General features: G+C 40.2%; 1 protein-coding gene across 3 annotated transcripts in view; it reads right to left on the bottom strand.

Annotated features, from left to right (window-relative positions):
- The window catches only part of evi5l (ecotropic viral integration site 5 like), a 39,375-nt gene that overhangs the window by 5,787 nt on the left and 16,881 nt on the right, over nt 1-16,707 (bottom strand). For all 3 annotated transcript variants that reach the window (XM_073492406.1, XM_073493178.1, XM_073493719.1), the window contains exons 4-18: nt 16,137-16,361; nt 14,574-14,648; nt 14,184-14,309; nt 13,878-14,021; nt 13,690-13,779; nt 12,707-12,804; nt 12,412-12,472; nt 12,261-12,314; nt 10,091-10,231; nt 6,384-6,500; nt 4,995-5,135; nt 4,726-4,902; nt 4,211-4,357; nt 3,689-3,784; nt 3,470-3,565 (exon numbers count right to left, since the gene is read on the bottom strand). In XM_073492406.1, the coding sequence (XP_073348507.1) occupies nt 3,470-3,565; nt 3,689-3,784; nt 4,211-4,357; nt 4,726-4,902; nt 4,995-5,135; nt 6,384-6,500; nt 10,091-10,231; nt 12,261-12,314; nt 12,412-12,472; nt 12,707-12,804; nt 13,690-13,779; nt 13,878-14,021; nt 14,184-14,309; nt 14,574-14,648; nt 16,137-16,361 (1,788 nt within the window). The remainder of the gene's footprint in view (nt 1-3,469; nt 3,566-3,688; nt 3,785-4,210; nt 4,358-4,725; nt 4,903-4,994; nt 5,136-6,383; nt 6,501-10,090; nt 10,232-12,260; nt 12,315-12,411; nt 12,473-12,706; nt 12,805-13,689; nt 13,780-13,877; nt 14,022-14,183; nt 14,310-14,573; nt 14,649-16,136; nt 16,362-16,707) is intronic.

Below are 16,707 nucleotides of genomic sequence, written 5' to 3'. Positions count from 1 at the left end.
TTTCATTGCTATTAAAAGCATTTCATTCTACTGAAGGACAGGAGGACCTAGATTTAAAAGGCTACTGTAGTTTTTTCCCTAATAAATCCCAAGAACTACCTACAATGTGTCAGTCCATCCCTCCATAGGGGCTTCTTTTCTACCTTGTCAGAGGCACTCACACCCAAGTCCACTCAATCCTACTGAAGATGTACTGTACATCTTTCAACATGGCTCCTAAGTTTATAGCTCAATTTTCTTTCTTCCCTTTTTTTTCTTCCCTACACAACTTGGCACTTGAGCAAATGTTACTCAAACAAGAGTACATTGTATATTTGGTATAAGTCATCCAGAGTTACAGTGTAGCTCGATCTGCCTTTATACATTTTTGGACAATAACAGAGCTCCGTGGCGCAGAAGTATGTTTTATTTTTTTATCAGCTTTTTTTAAATTATCAATTCGTTGTTTATATTTAGATTACATTCACAATCAAAAGTGTAAGCTAATTGGATATCAATGAGGGAGAAATGGGCAAGTGAAGGTTTGATAAATGTTTTTTTTTTTGTTTACCTCAGGCTAACAGCAGGGAAAATAAGAATTTTTTCATATTTCCAGCAAAACATCGGTCCTGTCTGCAAGGATGACGATAATATGATGATTACGGATGTCTTGTTTCAATAGAAATTCAATAGTACATCAGTGCAAGCATGCAGTACACAGTATTAGATACAGTTTTTGTGTTTGTTCCTCCTCTGAGATCCGTGTTGATGTTTTGAAACTCGACAAACGCTCTCAGCTGAGTTTCAAAACTTCATCGTAGAAATGCAAGAACTTGATAACTTTGTATATAATAGTAAATATGTTTAATAGTCTTTGAATGGTGTTAAAACCGTAAGTTGAGCCTTTGTAAGAGCATTAAATGTCATGCAGGAGAGTACTTTTTTTTATGGGTTGTTGGGTGTAAAAATAAAACCTGTGAAAGCCACTGACGTGTATCCTGCTTACTGTTTTGAGGTTGTGTAAATAGGGCAGTGGGGTCTTTACAGCGAAATCTGAGCACCAGAGTGACTACCTGGCATGAGAGTCACATGAAACAGCTAGATTTTAAGAAAAACTTTGAAATAAACGTTTTTTCGTGTTCCTTTTCCGTTGCTGCTGTCTAGATTACGCCCGTTGCTGTCGCCCGACAGAGGAGCTACCACAACAGTTTATCTGCATGTGCATGCTTTTGCTGTGTTAACCTTGTATGTACCACAGTGACTAATGACAAATCTCAGAGGTTTTTGTTTCCCCCCAACATAGTCTCAGGCTAGCTGCAAAGCGGGGGGAGGGGGAAACCAGTGGTTAACCAGTGGAAATGTTTTGACTGCTCGTCAAGCTACAGCAATTTCTCAGGCCGTTCTTTTGGGTCCTTTACTAACGTTTTTTCAAAACAAACAGTTAATAATTAATAAAAATTAGCAAGAGCAAATGCTGAAATTCTGAGAAAATGTGTTGTCTTTCAAAAATTGCTGAATTCATTTCAAGATGAATCATAATAAAGAATTTGTGAAAATATGTGTGTCAAATGATCACAGCTGCATGATGTACAATCTGGCATTATGTCTCAGCTCTGCTACTATGACTCAATCACACGATGATCGCTCTGAAGACTACACTGAGATTTTTCTAAATTGTTCACTGCTTCCTCATTACTACTCACGCAAGTTTCGCTCTCATTTATCAAACCACCGCTTTGATGAAAAAAGGTGGGGAGAGGAGAAGAAAGGAGAGGAGCAGTAAAGGGCAGGGCCGTCTCATCACACCCCCTCACTTTAAACTTTAACACTCTCCCCCTAGTCACGCACCGCCACTCTCTGAATGAACAAACTCAGAGTGCATATCGGGTGAGAACTTGATCTCCAAAACGGGGTTGGAAAGATCGTCTTAAAACTGAGAGGTCATCGAATTTTCTCAACCTACAAATCATCTCAAGGTGAAATTAAAATATGGAAATCTGCAAAACTCAAGTTATGACAAATGTTTTAACCCGGCAGAGTGAGTGAGCAACTGTGTACAGAGGCTGAACAGCTGTGGCTTCACCTAAAAGATGAAACGATCAAACCTTTCAGACTGTCACACATTTTTTTCTTTTGCAGCGCATTCATCTGTCAGAATGAAAGTTAACTGGGAACCGTATGAGGAGAGAACAGTGGTTTGGGAGGAGAACTGGTCTCCTCTTACAAGAAAGACACCGACCCGATTGTGAGTGTCGGGTGGAAGTGGTGTCTGTTGTGAGGCTGCATGTAGATGATAACACTCTTCTGTGGTGGTTAGCAAGGCTGCAGGGTATCCACCTCTACACTCTACACGAACTGAGTGCCTGTGTGGGTCTAACACATTTGAACGCCATTTTGAAGCAGCACCCATCGGTCAATGAAATCACAGTGTTATTGACTATGTGCTTGTTAACTATATCAATTTAACCCAAATAAATCATAGGTACATAGATCAGAAAATATGATTAACTGCTGAAACATTTGCAGGTTCTGAACCTCTTTTTAAATCATGCGTCACTGACAGGAAACGCCTGCTTCCAGACCTCTAAATCTCTGCAGGCTGAAGGCTTCAAATATAAAATAGGATTCAAATAGGTCTGGTTTTGTTTTCTATAAACAGCTGTCAACTAATCAGAGTTATGGTGGGATTATGACAGAAGTTCAAATACTTTGTTCCAGTACTAAAGTAGACTTTTCAGCTATCCTTTCCTTACTTGAGTATATATCTTTTTACTTTGACTCCCTACATTTTAACACAGATATTTGTACTTCCTATTTACATTTTCAGAACAGGCTGGTAACTTTAGTTGTAATGCATTTTAGAGGAATTGACAATTATTTTTATTTTGCATCTCTGCACGGCCCCTTCCCAATATCACAAGACTCATTTCAACCTATCAGTGCAAATCATGCACGGCAGACGTAGCAAGACTTGAATGGGGAGAAAAGGCGAGTAGTGACAAAGGCAGCAACATCAGAGGGAAGTATTTACTTTTATACTTTTAGTATATTTCAGAGCCTGTACTTTTACTTGAGTAAATAACTTGCATCGGTACTTCTACTTTTACCAGTCTTCTTACATAAGTATCTGTACTTTTACCAGAGTAAAGAATGTGTATACTTTGCCACCTCCTGATAACGAATGGGGATGTCATTGTTCAACATACTGTAGCTAGCTAGCTAACCAGCTACATGAAAATCAGGGACAGAATAATGGCAACAACAGGATTCAATGTTAATGTTTTAAATCAGTAGCAAGTAGGTCAGATCTCTACTTGCCAGAAGTCAGATCAGAGAAAGATCGGATGGAAAACACATACTGTACTCTCATCTACAGTAAAGACAACAAAGATTGCCCTGTGATGAAAGGGTGTGTTTGTGTGTGTGTGTGTGTGTGTGTGTGTGTGTGTGTGTGTGTGTGTGTGTGTGTGTGTGTGTGTGTGTGTCCAACCTCGTTCTTCAGCTCAGCGATCTGGTCCCGGAGCTGGTTGATGTACTGTCTGGAGTCCGAGTGGTTCAGCTGGCCCTGGATCAGCCCTTCCTCCTTCTGAAAAACACATTGTTTCACACAGACGGTTAACGTCACAGTCTGCTTATTGTTAAATCAATCATCCACATACAGACGGCAGTAATATCTACATTAAAAAATTGTCTGCACATAAACACACACCTGTATCTCGAGTTCAGCAATCTTCTGCCTGAGTTCAGCCATGGCCGCCATACTGTCTGCTTCCCTCAGTCGCACTGCCATCACCTCCTCTTTACTCTACATGCATGAGAGGAGAAAGAAGATATTTCCTGTTTAAAAGCTGAACACTGTGGATGACTGATTCAGAAATGGATATTGATGCATCATAAACTGTCTCAGCCCTCCATCTACATCCCGCTCTGTCCTCATTTATTAACATCTATCCTTCTTTTCTGGACATGAATCGTTGAATTTATAGTCAGACTCTGCTCTCTCTTTTTCTGAAACGTTTTCTATTTCTGTCCTACAAAATCTGAGCCTCCATTCCTCTTTCCATCCTTATCTGCCATGCCTCCTGTCTTTTTATGCCATCATTCCAGTTTTGTCTCATTACTGTATGTTTGCATCTTTTACGTTTCGTTACGCTGCTCTCCCCATCAATCTGCCTTTTTCCTCCCCCCTTGCTAACTCCTTTTCTTTCACTCTCTCCTCCTCCAACCAGACCTTGCAGTCAAACTCTGCCTGCTTCCTTTTCATCTCGTTGAGTTGGGCCTGGAGAGCTTTGTTCTGATTGGCAAGCATCTGGAGCCGGTCCTGCAGAGCGGAGCGTTCCTGGTCATTGCGACCAATCAGCTTGCTGTTGATCTGGTTCTAGAGTGAAGGAAGTAAAATGTGAGACTGTGAGTAGAACAAATTACTATTTCATCATTAAAAAACTGAGTTAAGTGAGTGATAAATGAATCATTTAGTCTCCAAATTTAAGAAAATTGAGGAGACTTTTGAGTAGAGAAGTTCCAAGAGCCTGAGGTGACATCTTGAAACAGTCAACATCAAAAACTACTCCATTTACAGTGATACGGTGATGCTGGAACCAGTAAATGTTTGGCATTATGGCTGTTTCATAACTTCTTACTGATTATTTGACTAATTGTTTAAGGACCATAGAGGAGAAAAAATGCCATATAGTTTGAAGCATTATCCCTCTATGACTGACTGACGATGTATACAGTGCGTCTGACCTGGCTCTCCAGCTGCAAGGCTTTGAGTTTGACCTCTCGGAGCTCAGCCTGAGCCTGGGCCTCCCTCAGTCGGACCGTCATCAGTTTGTCCTGCAGCTCGTTCATGGCGTTCTTCTTCGGGGATTCCTTCCAGTGGCCGCCCCCGCCACCTGTGCTGCTGCCACGGGACATGTGATGCTGCAGAGACACAGAGTCGCAGGTGTAACTGCACAGGTGGGACACGTGAACATTCAGAGGTAGTTTATAGAGAATCAGCAGCAGTTTGTTACCTGCCAGCGCTGGTTGAGCTCAGTGACGGTTTCCTGCATCTCTCTGAATGAGCGCAGCGTCTCGAGCTCCCTCAGCTTCATCTGCTTCACCTCCTCCTGCAGAGCCACCACGTTGTTCTCATCAGGCAGACAACTGCTCCTCTGTGGGAAAAACATGTTGTGATTACAGTTTGGTCAGGCCTGTGTTTGCTCCATCATCAGGGCATCATCAACAAAGGTCAAATTTAGTCCGTGTGTTGCAGGCCTACTTAAACTTGAACTACTTAAACTTGAGTCTGTAATCTGATTTATTTTCTGTTGTTGTCACAAGTTGATTTAAATTGTGAATAAATTATACATTTGTTTTTGTACTTTTCATTTTCTCTGCTTCTTCCCTGGATTTTCTTGGGGACATAACACAGTTTAAAAAGACTGACTAGTCTGCAGCCACGGCAGCGGCTTTGTGAGGCCGTACTGAAGGCTGATGGGAATGATATCAGATTTGCAGCTATTATTCATAAACCAGTACCGGACTTATTACATTTTTGACGAGATGGCACCAATGCCGGAATCACCCACGCTGACCACGTCTCCCCAAACATTTTCTCATGCAGACTCGTTTCTTCTGTTTTAGTTTTTTCTTACTGCAAAGTACTCACATTACTACATGCGCCAAAGTCTCCATTTGTTTACATTTGCTGCCCCATGGGATCACATGACAGAGATCACATGAGGTGGTGCATGACTTCCTCTGGCACAGTAAGCTTAATAATATCCTGTAGTGTGTGATGCATCATTATTTCTTAGTCTTGCTGGCTGTGTGTGCAGGTTTGAGATTAGGGACATCTGTTAAGGTTCTCCCTCTGTGAGTAATGCAACCCCATTTCACAGTCGGTTAGGATTTTATAAGTCCTGAACTGTGAGCCCGGCCTAAGGTGCATCAAAAGTTATCATCATTTAATCCTGAAGGGAACATGAATGTCTGTATCAAGTCCCATGGCCATCTATTCAATAGGTGTTGAGATGTTTCAGTCTGGACCAAAGTAGTAGACCAACCAACTGAACAATCAACAGACACACAGACATTGTCATCCATAGAGGTTTAGCATACCAAGTTCCAGGAATATTAACAAACTGGAAAAGTAAACAACAGCAGGTCGGGCTCATATTTGCTTTTTCTAGCTTTAGTTTTATCTTACAGTAAAATCATCATCAGGGGGAAGCAGAGCTGTCCTTTCTCACCTTATGAAGTAAAACTGAAAGCTCATCATTTGGAACAACTTTGACACATTTATCTTCCAGTAAACTGAACTATTATCTTCAACACATTCACAGCTGCACACGCCTGCGGCCTCCGCTCGACTATGACACTTCTCTCTCACACGGACAAATGCATGTCTGTTAGCTCACCTTCTCCAGGTCGAGGACCTTGTCTTGCATTTCCTTCAACGCCCCCAGCAGTTCAGCCTCGCGCAGCTTTGACTGCTCCAGCTGGGTCTGCAGATTGCTCACAAACTGCTCTGTGTACTGAAAGAAACATCAGAGGTGTTACGCAGCTATATTGTACAACGGGACAGTTGGGCTTGATGCCAACATTCATCACCAGTTGATCATCTTTCTTGAGAGTGTGTTGATATTTATAAACTACTGGGAGCCTTAGTTGAACAGAGTGGCCTTGTTTGGGCTTAGACAAAATTAAAATCTTTCATTTTTTAATTGTCACATGTATTTGTCACGACTGCGAGCTCAGTTAAGCCAGCATTACCACAGTGTGAATTCTGCCACACGCTGCCGTTATATCTCTTTCTCTTTCTTTTTCCTTTTCTGCTGAGAAATGAAACAGCAAATTCAGTATTCATGAATCCTTGAGAGCTTTTGTGAGAGCTAGCACTGTCATCAAGAAGCAGAAAAGACAGCAGGAAATTTGCAGCCATACATCTGATTTCTTTGGCTGCAGCCACCAAGCAGAGTTATTGTGTTATTCTTCATTTCTCCAACAAGTAACTCAAGAGCATCAATGCCAACATGCAACTTTGACTCCTTATCATAATCATCTGTAGCTACAAAATAGAAATTGTTTAGGGTTAGGGTAGAGGATTTCAATTTTGTATGACAACTTGACAGTGCTTAGTAAATGTCTCTAAACTGAAGTAACCCAACATTAAAAATAGCTGAAATAGCTCATTCCTGCCCGACTGACTCAGCGTGACGTCAGAAAATAGAAAGCTACTGTAGATTTTATTGTCACCTCATCAAAGTGAAACTACAAAGTCGAGGGTTGTGAGCGCAGCAGAAAAACACACTGGGCTGAGTGGAAAAATACTTTTCCTACAACGCAAAATACACAAGCTTGAATTTGGGTACATCGCGTGCGTAAGGGAGTTTCGGTTTGTCATTTTGGGTTTCTCAGTCTTCGTTATCAAAGACAACTGTGAATGTGTGGAGGTGTGTGAACTCTGGTGGGTGATTTTTTTTTCAGCAATCTGAGTTGGAATAAAAATCACCCGTCACAATGGCATCAGTTGTGAGCAGGTCCCGTCTTTAAAAACGTTAAGAAAATAAATCAATGGCACACTGACGCTTGCTCTTTATTCTGTGTGAATGTACGCAGCATTGAACAGAGAGGATGTTAGACTTTTGTCACACCTTAAACTCTCACAGACAAGATCTGCTGAAGTGGCAGTGTGAATTTAAACTGTGAATTCTTTGTAAAAACCATCGAGAGCGAGCAGAAGGCTTTGTTTTGTCAGCAGTGGCTGGACAAATGAAACAGGCATTTTACTCATTCGTATTTCTTACTTCATCATTACAAACAGCTGCTAATGTATGCAGAACAATAAGCCTCTTTGTGCTCTTCAAGCATTTATAGTCCTGATCAATTTTTCTTCCAACAGAATCAGTTATGGTAAAACAACAAATCACCTTCAGGTAGAGATCATCATTTAAATACGTTTTAAAATCCACTGATGAAGACAGCTTTCAGATCCTTTACTTAAGTAAAACTAACAATACTACAATGTAAAAATACTCTGTTACAAGGAAAAAGTCCTGCTTTTAAAGTGTTACACAAATATTGTTTTTAAAATATACTTGAAATATCAAAAATAAAAGAACTTAACGAATATAATCCGACCCTGTGATTGTTATACTATTACATATTATCATATTAGATTATTATTGCTGATGATTCATATATACTAAGAACTATTTTCCCTGTGTACTTATATAGTGTTGGGTAGTTTAATCTATAACAAGACATCATATTTTAGAACTATTTTGTTTGTTCTGAATGAAAAATCTTAGTTCGTAAAGTAAAGAGTAACTCCAGCTATCAACTTTAAGTGTGTAAAAGGTAAACAAATTGTTTTAAAACCAACAACATTTTTTTCCACTGAATTGCAGTGGAATATAAAGTACTTTAAACTTGTACTTAAGTGCAGTACTTGTGTAAATGCACTTAATCTATTTGACAAAGTCAAATCAAAAGTTCAAATGTTCTCAAACAAGCTAGCGCCTGTTTTCAAATTTCTTTTACGGGATTTAACCATTTTAATGCCACGGCTTGGCTCCTTACATGCAAATGTTACACAAAACAAGTTCCCCCTCGACACTATTTAGCAGTGATGCATCTTGGATTTAGTCGCTTCTTTGTAAATAAAAAAAAAGTGAAGGAAACAAAAAATCGAAACCAAACTTCTCGATGATTTTCATACGTGTGAACAAAATGTCCCATTAGTGCTGGACAGTGCTGCGCTGTGGCCCTGCGTGTGGTCCTGATGTGGGTGTGTTTGAATATGCCACTCAAGTTGTGGTTGTTTGACTAATGCAGAGGAAACACAGTGCTGATGAAGTAAAATGCAATAAAAGCAGAACAATAGGTGAGTATACAGCAATTACTATAGAAATATTTCAACATATTACCCAGATGATATCAATCAGAAAGTATTTGACATCTAAAGCAAAGTTTTTTTTTAATGTTTTGTTGGTTTTAAGCACACGAGCGCCGGTACCACGTTATACATGTTTGATGTGCTTTGTGTCAATAAATGGTGCCGTTTTCTTTTATAATTTCTTTACAATAGAATAATTTATTGAACACAAGATTTTAGAAAGAAGAAGAGAAGACGAACAAACTTAAATTCTGTAATTTTAATATTTCTGGTGGCGTGTTCAGCACACACATTCCATGTTACTGGGTTGTGAAACATGTCTTAGGTTTTAGTGGCTTGTGTTGCATACAGTACATCTGAACTTTTGAGAAATTTCCACTGAAGTTGGACGATATTCAGTGTTGCAATCAGTTCATTAAAGTCAAACACTGGCTGCTATAATTCTGACCTGAACTTTTTAAATGGGTATATTTCAGCATGAAAGGAAAAGCTAAACATTTTGGAATACCCACTTTTTCGCCTTCTTTCCAGAAATTAGCTGAGAAGATTGACGCCATGCTCATGTCTGTTTTTCTTAATATGAAGCTACAGCCAACAGACACTTAGCTAAACTTAGCATAAAGACTGGAAGCAGGGGGTACATGTAGCCTGGAACTGTCTTTTTGTTAATACCAGTTTCATAGGTTTTATATGAACCAAACAAATGAGATCAAATGTTAATTAGTGAGATTTACAGGTTCTTGAGACCAATTTCTTTGTTATCTTTGGACAGAGCCAGGCTAACCATTTGCCCTGGGGCCCAGTCTTCATGCTAAGCTAAGCTATGTGCATGCAGGCTGCAGCTTTACATTTAGCAAACAGATATGAGAATGGTATCAGTCTAATTGAATTCTCAGCAAAAAGAAATTTCCCAAAAGTCGAATTAGTCCTTTAAGTAATTATGACTGGGAAATGGGTTTTGTCAACACTTTTGCACAATCAGTACTCCAAACTGGTATCAGCTGAATCTACATTCAAGATTTCACACATTTGAAAGCTTATCTGATCTCTTGATCTCATGAACCATCACTTAACAAATGACTCAACTGTACTTGACAGAAAATCACCATAAATCACTGGTTATACGTGAGGGGAAAATGATATTTCGCTTCCGTCGTCTGCTGTGTTGGAACAATTGTTTCTGTTGCGAGCACAGAGTCTGTCCATAGACTGTGCATTTGTGTTTACCTTCTGTTGCTGCAGCTCTCTGATGGTGTCCTGCGCCTTCTCGAGGCTCTCGCTGGCAGTGTTGCACTGCTGCCTCACCACAGCCAGCTCTCGCTTGATCACGTAGTTCTCCTCTGCCTCCTGTGCCCTCGTCACCTGACCCTGCAACAGCAGGCCAGAACAAGAAAAAACATCAAGATCAGCTCTGCAGTTCAATCTTTAAAATGCAGAAAACATATATACCAATGGAGGGAAAAGGTTAATTCTGAGCATCTTTGGGAATCTGCGGCATTATTATGCTCAAGGTGAGATTTGTTACATGGTGCACAGTCCTTTAAGGGTATGGTTTGACATTTTGGGGAATGTCCTTATTTGCTTTCTTGCAGAGATCTGGCTGAAAAGGTCAATACTGCTCTCATTTTAATTCCATTAAATATGAAGCTGATTAGATAGTTTAGCTGATAGTTTAGCTGATTAGATAGTTTAGCATTAAGACTGTAAACAGGGCAAACAGCTAGCCTTGCTCTGAACTGAAGTAACAAAATCTGCCAACCAGCACCTCTGAAGCTCACTAATTCATACATCTCTTTTGTTTTATTTATTCAAAAACAGAAGCTAAAAATGACAAGTTTTTTTTTTAGCTAAAAGCACAATGTGTCATTTTAATGCTTCGGCTGGTGTCCAAATTAAACAAACTACAAGGGCACTCAGTAGAGCGCATACCTCTGCCAGGGCCCAACAGTCCCCTTTGCTTCAATCAACCCTAATCCGATATCAAACTCGATAGCCTTGTTTCACTCTAAATTTTAAACCTCCCACAACTGCATAATTAAAGCTCACCATTTAGGATTTAGGATCTGCATCAAACCATTCTCACTCATAGATACCAGCCACCTACATAGGCCTGATTTTTTTCATCAAGAGCCATGCTTTATTCCTGAGAAATTAATGAAAATGTTGAAAAAAGCCCTGTCTTGCAATGTATATGAAAGTGAGAAAGAAATTCCTGGATCCGTCCCTTTATCCAGATCTGCACCAACAGTTAATGACGTCTATTCTGGGACAACACCCATCCTTCATCCAAGTTTCATTGAAATCTGTCCAGTAATGAGTTTACTTGTTAATCAGTGAGCTTCATGGGTGCTGGTGGATTTTGTTACCTTGGGACCGAGCTACGCTAGCTGTTTCCCCTTGTTTCCAGTCTTGTGCTAAGCTAAGCTAACCATCCTCTGGCAGTAGTTTGACATGAGTCTTCTTATCTAACCCTCTGCAGGGAAGCGAATAAGTACATTTCCAAAAAAAGTTGAACTGATGTTATTTCATTCACATTTTGGTAAACTATGTGTATTTATAATAATAATAATTTGTACTGGTCATAGTAGTAGTGATAATAATACACTTTTACATGCCACATGCAGGGATTGTACAACCTCATATTAAAGTTTCCATCATGGATAAACAGTACATGCATTCAGGCATTACAGGGTCACCTTGTGGACTGAAAAGATATACAACATAAGCAATATTCTCTCATGCACTTTTGGCTGGTTACTGATTAGAAGAGGAAGAGAAGCAGGTCAGGAGAGCAGAAAGAGGAGGAGGGAGAAGGACAGTCAGGTCAGTGGGAATGTGGTTCACAGTACTCTACCTGTATCAGTCTGTCTGCCAGAGCGGCACTCTCCTACAGCGCAGCGAAGTAGAGCAACAACAGGATGAAAAAAAGAGATGAAGAGAGAGTAAAAGAAAATGGGACACCGGGGAGGATAAACCACAACAAAACCCAAGAGGAAACTCAGGGAAAAGAAAGAAACGGGATCGAAGTTTGAGGAGTCAATCAATCGAAACAAATGTGGAGATGTTTGTGAAGAAACAAGAGGCAGCGTGAGATCACTCAGAGAAAAGTATTTCAGAGGAGGAGAAGATTAAAAATTGTAGTGTCTCTTTACAGCGTAGTGCTGAAGAAGAGAGAAGCATCTTGACCCAGAAACACACAAACACACACACTGCAAGAACTAGCTCCTCCACAAGAGAATACCAACCACAGAAAAGGAGCTCGCTAATCTAAAACCCACAGCATTAACAAGATCTAATCAGAACACGAAGAGTCCTCCGTCGTTTCCTCTCAATGATGCTGCATTTACCTGATTTATTTTAGCATATAGAGAGGCTGGAGTCCAACCCCGTCTCTTACCTTCTCCAGCGTCTCGATCCTCTGCTTCAGCAGCCTGTTTTCTGTGCGTAACCTCTGAACAGAGAGAGGGTGGTACAGAAAAGTTAGAAGGCATAAAAAATGGTTTATTGTGTAATCCACATCGTGCACAAAAACAGAGAAACAAACACACCTTGATCTCAATTTGTTCCTCCATTTCTTTGTTCTTTATTGTGGTGTATTCTTTCTCAAGTCTGATAAAAAAATAAACAAAAACAACAGGATTATGCTTTTTTTTTTTAAAAACTTAGTTCCTCGGTTCCTGTGTTTCATTGACTAGTTCTCTATTTTAATAGTAATGCTAAAAACAAACAGATCAGTGTGAAGCCCTGAGCATTAATCAGATAGCAAGAAAATCCTACTGGGCTACATGAAACCCGTCCACTCTGACTCTCACTGGTTGTTAGCTGAGTAATGAGCACTCTTACTTCTTCATCCTCTTGGGGTTGTATTTAACCTGGTAGGCCCTGAGGATCAGCTTGTCTGGGCAGCTGTCAAACTGGTGGGGGATCACCTTCTGGAAATGCTGGCAGACCCCGAGGGAAACACAAGATTAGAGAGCTCAAGACAGACAAAGCTGCTCATTCATATTTTATGAAGAAGCAGGCAGACACGTTTTAGAAGAATGAAGACAAGCAGCTAAGGTTACGATGGTTCTGATGCACAATTAAGTTATATAGATGTATTTATTTTGAATTCAAACATACTTCATTTCATAAACTGAGATGAGACTTAATCATTTCAGTCATTTTTCAATCAAAAATGCCAATATCAAGATTTGCTGCTTCTCTCTGTTTATCAGTATAAACTGAATATCCTGCAGGTTTTGAGGGTTTGTTGTATCAAACAAGGAATTTGAGCTTGAATAGTGGAAATGGAAATTAAATGGCTAATTTTAGCACTATTGTCTGACATTTGCTCAATTAACTAAATGAATAATCAACAGATTTATCACTTATGAAAATAACATTTTTAGGTCATTTCCATTTTCTGCTGTATTTTACCCCAATAGAAAGAAAAAGAAATGGAAAAAGGCTATTAAGAGTGTATAAATGAAAACAAAACAACAAGGTGAAAATGTCCAACCTTTGATCTAAGTTGGGGATTTTGCCTCATAGTTCAGATCAGATACAAATCAATACTTAATTCACTGGTTAGGAGAGCTTTTACCAAGCAGCATCCAATTAGAGTTTATTCTCTCCTGCCTTACTGCTCCACCATCACACATCATCGAATGAGCCCCAGTTCCTGTTTCTGTTTTGAATTAATGTGACCGAGTGAAGCAGATCTGTCGTTCAGGAAGCTCTTGTGCAAAAGGGAAAGTGGGACATTGCGGAGCAATTCACTCATGATTGAATCTGTACATGAAACTAATTTCAACGACAAGCGGTGTAAAGCTGCAGCTGCTAACCTGTGACATGCCCTCCATGTCGAGCTGAATGAGGTCAGTCTGGTTGTACTGCAGGATGGCGAGGCCCACACGGAAGATAATCTCTAGGCCCTGCAGACAGGTCATTTATTTAAAACATGTGCTGAAAATGCACAGTTAAGCACATCAAATACATAAAAACACATACTTGTGTATGTATTGTTTCCTACCTCATACATGAAAATATCAAAAATGCGTGTGGCGACAGGCAGAGGGAGGAAGGTGAGGAAAAGCGTGAGGAACCAGGACGAGGCATACATGGATGTGTGGAAACTCTGGGACCGAAAATGGACGTTCAGCTCTGGAAGTTGCTCCTGAGATCAATGAAAAGAGGAAGATCATAAGCCTCAAATAAATACAATACAGTCCAAGGACATGTGTGCTGGACACAAATAAATGATTTGCTGCCCCTCTGTGGATGAGTCTCACACTGCAAGCCTCATGTTCGTTAACAGACTGCACTGCTTCCTCTTTACCTGCAGCAGATACTCAAACTGGTAGATGCAGAGTCCCAGCTCGGCCATGCTGGGTTTGAACAGCTCCCTCAGGCGGTACTCCTGCATCAGACGCACAAAAACACAAAACGCCTCCTCCTCGGGCATCTGGGAGGAGGGAAGAGGGGTCAGTCAAGTTTCCTCATTAGGTATAAATTACAGACAGCTTATGTTGAACAGCTTATTATACAGTGACCATATATTACAGATAACCTCAAGAGACAACTAAGTTGCCCTGCAGTTTTTCAAAAAAATCACGTGTTTATTTCAGAGAAATCTAGTGGGACTGATTACAACAAAGCTCAGACATAATACGCTGAACCTTTAGGAAAAAAAATCCTCATTATAGATCCTGAGATATTTGAGCATTACCTGCATAAGCAGCAGACCAACGATGAATGCGCTGCCTTGACAGTAGCCCACCTCTCGATCCACAAGAGAGTACGCCTGAAACACACACACACACACACACGTAATGTGTTGTATTTATAGAAAGCAGCACAGATGACATCTGTAATCCTGACCGAACATCCAGACTGTGAGCAGCAGGATCAACAAGTCACCAGAGGTCTCTTCATTTCCTGCGCAGCTGAGCCACCAGAAAAATCGACTGATATGTAGACGGTCTACAAACTTGTTTCCATGGCTGTGAGCAACAGTTGTCCACATTTTTGATTCCCTACAGATTCTGTCTCATGAATATAAATTACATCAGGAAAGTAACACTCAGCCTGGCAAATACAAAATGGATCAGTTAATTGCAGCCACAAAACTGCACTCTGATTTTATTATTGTTACCTTTTTCAGGTAGTATTACATACTTGCTTGTCATGCTGAAACAAAGAATTTGACAATTTTGAACACTTAAATGATTTAAGACAAATCATTAAGCAAAAATTTAAAACATATGGTGGTTCAAGTTTCTAAAACATGAAGATTTGCTCCTTTACTCTATTGTAAATCATCTTTAGGGTTTCAAAGGGTTGATTAGACCAAACAAGCACCTCTTTAGGCTCTTGGGAACTTGTGGTGGACATTTTTTCAAATATTTGAAGAAATAATCAACATATTAAAAAATTACTCAATGGAGTTTAAAGCAATGGATAAATGTATTTATCGAGAGTTGACAGGAAATAAAATGGAAAAGTTCACCCGAAAAGGAGCTTCACTGCAAAACAACTGAAGTAGATGGGGACTTAAAACATAAAAAAAACAACCAGGAAAAAAACCCAACAACAACAAAAGAACAAAAACATAAAATGGCTCCATACAACAACAAAATAACAAAATCCCGATGTTATCGAAGTCCATCGAAGCCCCGACATACCAAATCGGTTGGAAAAGACATTATTTAGACCCTTTTTTATGCCGAAATCTTCACTGTAGCTGGTAAGCTACAAGCGTTAGCGTACCCACGTCTGAAGTGGGTGCATGAGCTTGACGCAATCAAGCCAAGGGTGTAAATAAAGTCTTTTCAAATCAATCTGGGATCTTCAAGACACTTGGATTATGCCAGATATGCTGTATGGAGACATTTTATGCTTTTTCTGATTTTCTTCACATTTTACAACAAGTCCCCATCTACTTCAGTTATTTAGAAGAATGGTGCAACGCTGTTTTGCTGTGAAACTTCAGAAATGTTTTGTTGACTTTCCATCTTTTCATTTTTGTGTGAACTTGTCCTTTAAGGGAACACAAAGGTCCCTGGCAACACTGCAATTACATGATCATCATATTAAACCTCTGTAGGCCACCAGGATGCCTGATTCTTAACAATTTTAACAACATACCCTTTGCATCTGGTACCAGATGAGCAGACCAACAGGTGATCATCTGAGCCACACCCACCAAGTCACTCACAGTGTGAATGCCTAATTCATAAATGACTATATAACTTCCAGACCTTGATGTGATGTCAAACTCTGCAGTGCTCACCTTCATGACGTTGAAGAGGACTTCCTGCCCCAAGCTGTCCTGGCCTTTGAAAAACTCGTGCTCGGGGTAGGTGCGGGCGATGTCTCTGCGGATGAGCTTCTCGCAGGGGGAAGACATCTTTAGCAGCTCAGAGTACTGGTTCTTCACCGGCATGTCCGTGGCATTGCCCAGCAGCTGCCAGACGATGGCCCGGAAATGATGAGGGATGCCCTTTCTGATCAGCTCCTGCAGGACAAAGACAGAGAGACATTACAGAGGATTAATACCTCTCCTTTATATGCTGATGGATGTAATTTTAAAAATGTCTAAGCATCTCTTTAAGAGCAAAGAGCAGGCAGATGAGTTGACAGAAATCAATTACAGATGATGAATAGATGTATTTACAAGGACAAGTTAGGATTGTTTTATAATTACAGCCACTCAGTACATTATAATGCATTTACAACAATAATTCCTAACCCTCAGCTCATGTTTCTTCGTCGAAAACAAATTCTGTCTTAATTTTTGCTGTTTTGTTCGCCTGCCCTTCCCTTTCGCCCTGACTCATTTTGCTGTCCTGTCCCCTCATCCA

The sequence above is a fragment of the Pagrus major genome, chromosome 1, assembly GCF_040436345.1.
Source record: "Pagrus major chromosome 1, Pma_NU_1.0".
Classification (NCBI taxonomy): domain Eukaryota; kingdom Metazoa; phylum Chordata; class Actinopteri; order Spariformes; family Sparidae; genus Pagrus; species Pagrus major.
This window is presented reverse-complemented; position numbering and strand designations above follow the sequence as displayed.